The 3,707-nt window shown below is 39.5% G+C and overlaps 1 protein-coding gene across 1 annotated transcript in view; it reads right to left on the reverse strand.

The window, feature by feature from the left end:
- Nucleotides 1–3,017, reverse strand: part of cenatac (centrosomal AT-AC splicing factor) — a 10,284-nt gene extending 7,267 nt beyond the window's left edge. Inside the window, exons 1-4 of the mRNA XM_008283544.1 lie at nucleotides 3,000–3,017; nucleotides 2,715–2,899; nucleotides 2,457–2,555; nucleotides 2,318–2,384 (exon numbers count right to left, since the gene is read on the reverse strand). Coding sequence (XP_008281766.1) covers nucleotides 2,318–2,384; nucleotides 2,457–2,555; nucleotides 2,715–2,899; nucleotides 3,000–3,017 — 369 coding nt within the window. The remainder of the gene's footprint in view (nucleotides 1–2,317; nucleotides 2,385–2,456; nucleotides 2,556–2,714; nucleotides 2,900–2,999) is intronic.
- Nucleotides 3,018–3,707: the final 690 nt, after the last annotated feature.

Genomic DNA, 3,707 nt, shown 5'->3' on the forward strand with positions numbered 1-3,707 from the left:
AATATCTCCTCTCATTGGGGCTTTTCTCTGTATAAATAAAGGCTAAAGAAAAATCCTTCAGCCATATGTATAGTAATAATAATATATACACAACAGTATAGTACAGGGGTGTCTAATCCTGGTCCTCGAGAGCCCCTATCCAGCATGTTTTAGATGTTTCCCTCTTTCAACACACCTGATTCACATGATGAGGATGGTTATCAGGCTTCTGCAGAGCTTGTTGTTTGGCTGATGTTTTGTGTTAGGTGTGTTGGTCTAAAACATGCTGGATAGTGGCTCTCGAGGACCAGGACTGGACACCCCTGGTATAGTATATATATCGCACAGGAACAGAAACTACTACACAGCATTAAAATAACTAGACAAGAAGAACAATACAGCATTTCTAAAAGTTATTTAAGTAATTTAGTAGATACCTAATATAGAATAACAAATACAGACATTTTTTATGAATATATTTGTCTAAAAACGACTTAATTTTTCTACTCTTATTTTTAATTTACTCTATAACTTTATTATCCCTTGTTTTTATGGTTTAACCCTCCATTTTCTTTCTTTTTTATTAATGTGATGTAGTGTTTTTATTGGTGCATGTGCTTCAAACTGTGTTCATCTATTTATTCTGACGGTCTCTATCTTGTTCTCTCTTTTTTGACCAGCCTTCTGTTATTATTATTATTATTATTATTGTTGTTGTTGTTGGTCATATGACGTCACTTTCTATTATCGGGCTTTGGAAAACGTGTGTCCTTTACGCAACGCATCATGGGTGTTTTGTAAACCACAAATCAGTGACTAAAACCCGACATGTGGGGCTGAACACATGATGAAGCTTAATACAAACAGTGCTGTTAGGAAACACAACGTTAGGATCAGGGGACCCACAAGCTCAGCGAGACGGAGGAAAACCTGAGCAAAAACACACTGAAATGGTACAAAAAAAAGAGTCGACTTAAATCCACTTACTTTCTCTGTGAATTTGAGAAGAACCACTCTGAGTCTGCTTTGGTGATTCTTGCCGAAGATGTGTCGCTTCCCGGTGAACGTCGTCTGTCTGCATACGGCGCAGTAATACGCTCCCATCGAGACCCCGGGCGGGACTTTACACATAAACTGAAGCGAGACGGACACAAGACCTGAACTAAAACCCACTATTTGATTTTTTCCCCCTCCTATTTTCTAGTCAACTGCTCGGAAAAGACACAAACGTGCATCGTTTATCTCTATACGTTTGCCACAGGAAGCAGGTCCGTCTTTAAATGTGTCCCCCCCGGAAACAAACAACCGAATGGAAAAGGCCGGTTTTAGTGGTTTCCATCATTTAGTGCAGGGGTGTCCAGTCCTGCATGTTTTAGATGTTTCCCTCTTCCAACACACCTGATTCAAATGGTCAGCTCATCATCAAGCTCTGCAGAAGCCTGATAACGACCTTGATCATTTGAATCAGGTGTGTTGGAAGAAGGAAACATCTAAAACATGCAGGATTGGACACCCCTGATCTAGTGGATTTTTGAAAAGAATGCAATGTTGTCAATAACTCTGCTTAACTACATCACAGAGCCAAATGTTGCACTTCACCATATTTGTGGAACAGTTGGATTGTAGGGCAGTGGTGATTCTAGGTTTTATTTTTAGGGGGGCGGGCAATAGGGGGGCAGTGCTATATTTTGGGGGGCACCCAATTACTGTGTTATTCGTAGATGTAGGCTACAGCAATTTCTCGAGAAGTGTTCTTTACTTGTACTCACATTGTATGACTAAATATAGACCTAACCTAATTAAATTGATCTAACAATACAAACATGATCTGGAAAAGGTTTCTAGTCAGAACGTCCCATGGGATGTACAATAATTGCTTCTTTCAAAAGCAACTCATGACACTCAAACTGATTCACAGTGAAGACTCATGTTANCCTATTTACCATCAGAAGATTTCAAATCTGTGTAAAATAGCATTCTTAGGACATCTTTTAGCCACATTAGCGTCATGGCTCGATGTCTGTCCACCATATCGTACCTGACTGAATTACCTCTGCTACAGGAAGGATCGGCACAGAGTCCGTCCATGGCTTTTCCTCTGGTGCAAGCATGAGACTGACAGCCACAATTTAGACTAAACTGTCTCAAACTGTTGGATGGATTGTTGTGAGATCTGATACACGCATTCATTTTCCCTCTCAGGATGGATTGGAGTAGCATCAGGGATCTCCTTACTGTTACTCCACCACGATCATCAAGTCAGAATTGCAAACTGTCTATGATAGACACAGTTAGCCGTCTTTAGGGTGGAGGTCATTTAAAAATGATGTTGCGTTACCTGTTTAATGTATTCATCTTCTTTCTCCACGTATGACTCCAACGCTTTTGCTACTTCAGCTTTAAACCTGAACAAAACGATCAGTGTTATGTCCCCAAACAAACTTTATTAATAATGACTTGTGGTTCACGAGGCCTACCTTTCAGTCTCCTCCTCTGCGATGATGACCTTGTCCCTTAACTTTGGGTCCGCCTTATTTTCCCACCAGAACTTGTGTGTATTCTTCCTGTGCTCTGGGCTGAAATCAGACAATTTGACATATTAACCACCAGCAGCTAGAAGACAAAAGCAGCAGTTTCTAATAACAACTCTCTCCACAAATGTTTGACATATGCACCTTATAAGTGTTGGTATCAAGGTGCTTCCATACGACAGGAGTATGCAGAATACAACTTACGTGGCCATGTGCTCTATTAAGCCTCCGTACAGCACCGCCATGTTGCCGTCTGTAACATTGCTCTCGATGTCAAGCCCGCAGCAGTAGCACCAGAACGTCTGCTTGTGCTGGGTGCAGTCAAATTTTTCTACTTGGGGTTTCTTGAGTGTCCTGCGAGCTTCTTTAACCTGGGAGAGAAACAGACTCTTATCAAAACAGCACTGCTCTTGTAAAGTTTACCTTCATGAAGGTTTAAATATTACAGTAAGGGATGATGGTGTCGTTTGTGGAATTGTTGAATTATACTGAGCTGTGTATGCGCATTTATTGAGATATTTATGGTTGCGTGTTGCAGCAACACGAGAAGTGATGGAGATAAAAGTGAAATGCAAGAAATTAGAGACAAGATAAATAAATATATGTGCATCACAAAATTTGCATTATGTGCTCACAAAAGAATCACAATTAGAATCTGAGCCCAAAATGTTTACGCTATTAGAAAGATAGGTGGCCGTCACTGGCAGTTAGAAGAGAATAGCACTACATCTTATTTATCTACAAAGCATTGTTAGGAAAAAATACCTGAATATCTTACTTGTCTTTTTAATTACAGATCAAATTCTCATCAAACTAGGGCCCAAGATTTTATAGTCTGGGAAAACACTCATTAAAACTGAGATCAGGGAAATAAGCATTTAAATATTATCCACTCAAGTATTGGAACAAAATTTTTAAAAAACCTGTTGAGATGAGATAATCTAATCCCATTTGACAGGTTTAAGGCCCTGGTGTCCCACATGGAGCAGTACGAGTGTCCGTGTTTTCTTTAATTTGTACTCTTTCTCTAACGTATGATTGTTTGTTCTGTATGTGCAGAGTGCATGTCTGTGCAAATATCTATTCTTTACATTTCATTCCATGTTTATTCTGTACTTTAGTAATAGCTAAAAATGGGTTTTTTGCTTATTGTCATGCTTGCAGGGCATCCATGGGAAAAAAAAAAAAAAAAAAAAA

The sequence above is a fragment of the Stegastes partitus genome, unplaced genomic scaffold (assembly GCF_000690725.1).
Source record: "Stegastes partitus isolate 25-593 unplaced genomic scaffold, Stegastes_partitus-1.0.2 Scaffold317, whole genome shotgun sequence".
Lineage (NCBI taxonomy): Eukaryota > Metazoa > Chordata > Actinopteri > Pomacentridae > Stegastes > Stegastes partitus.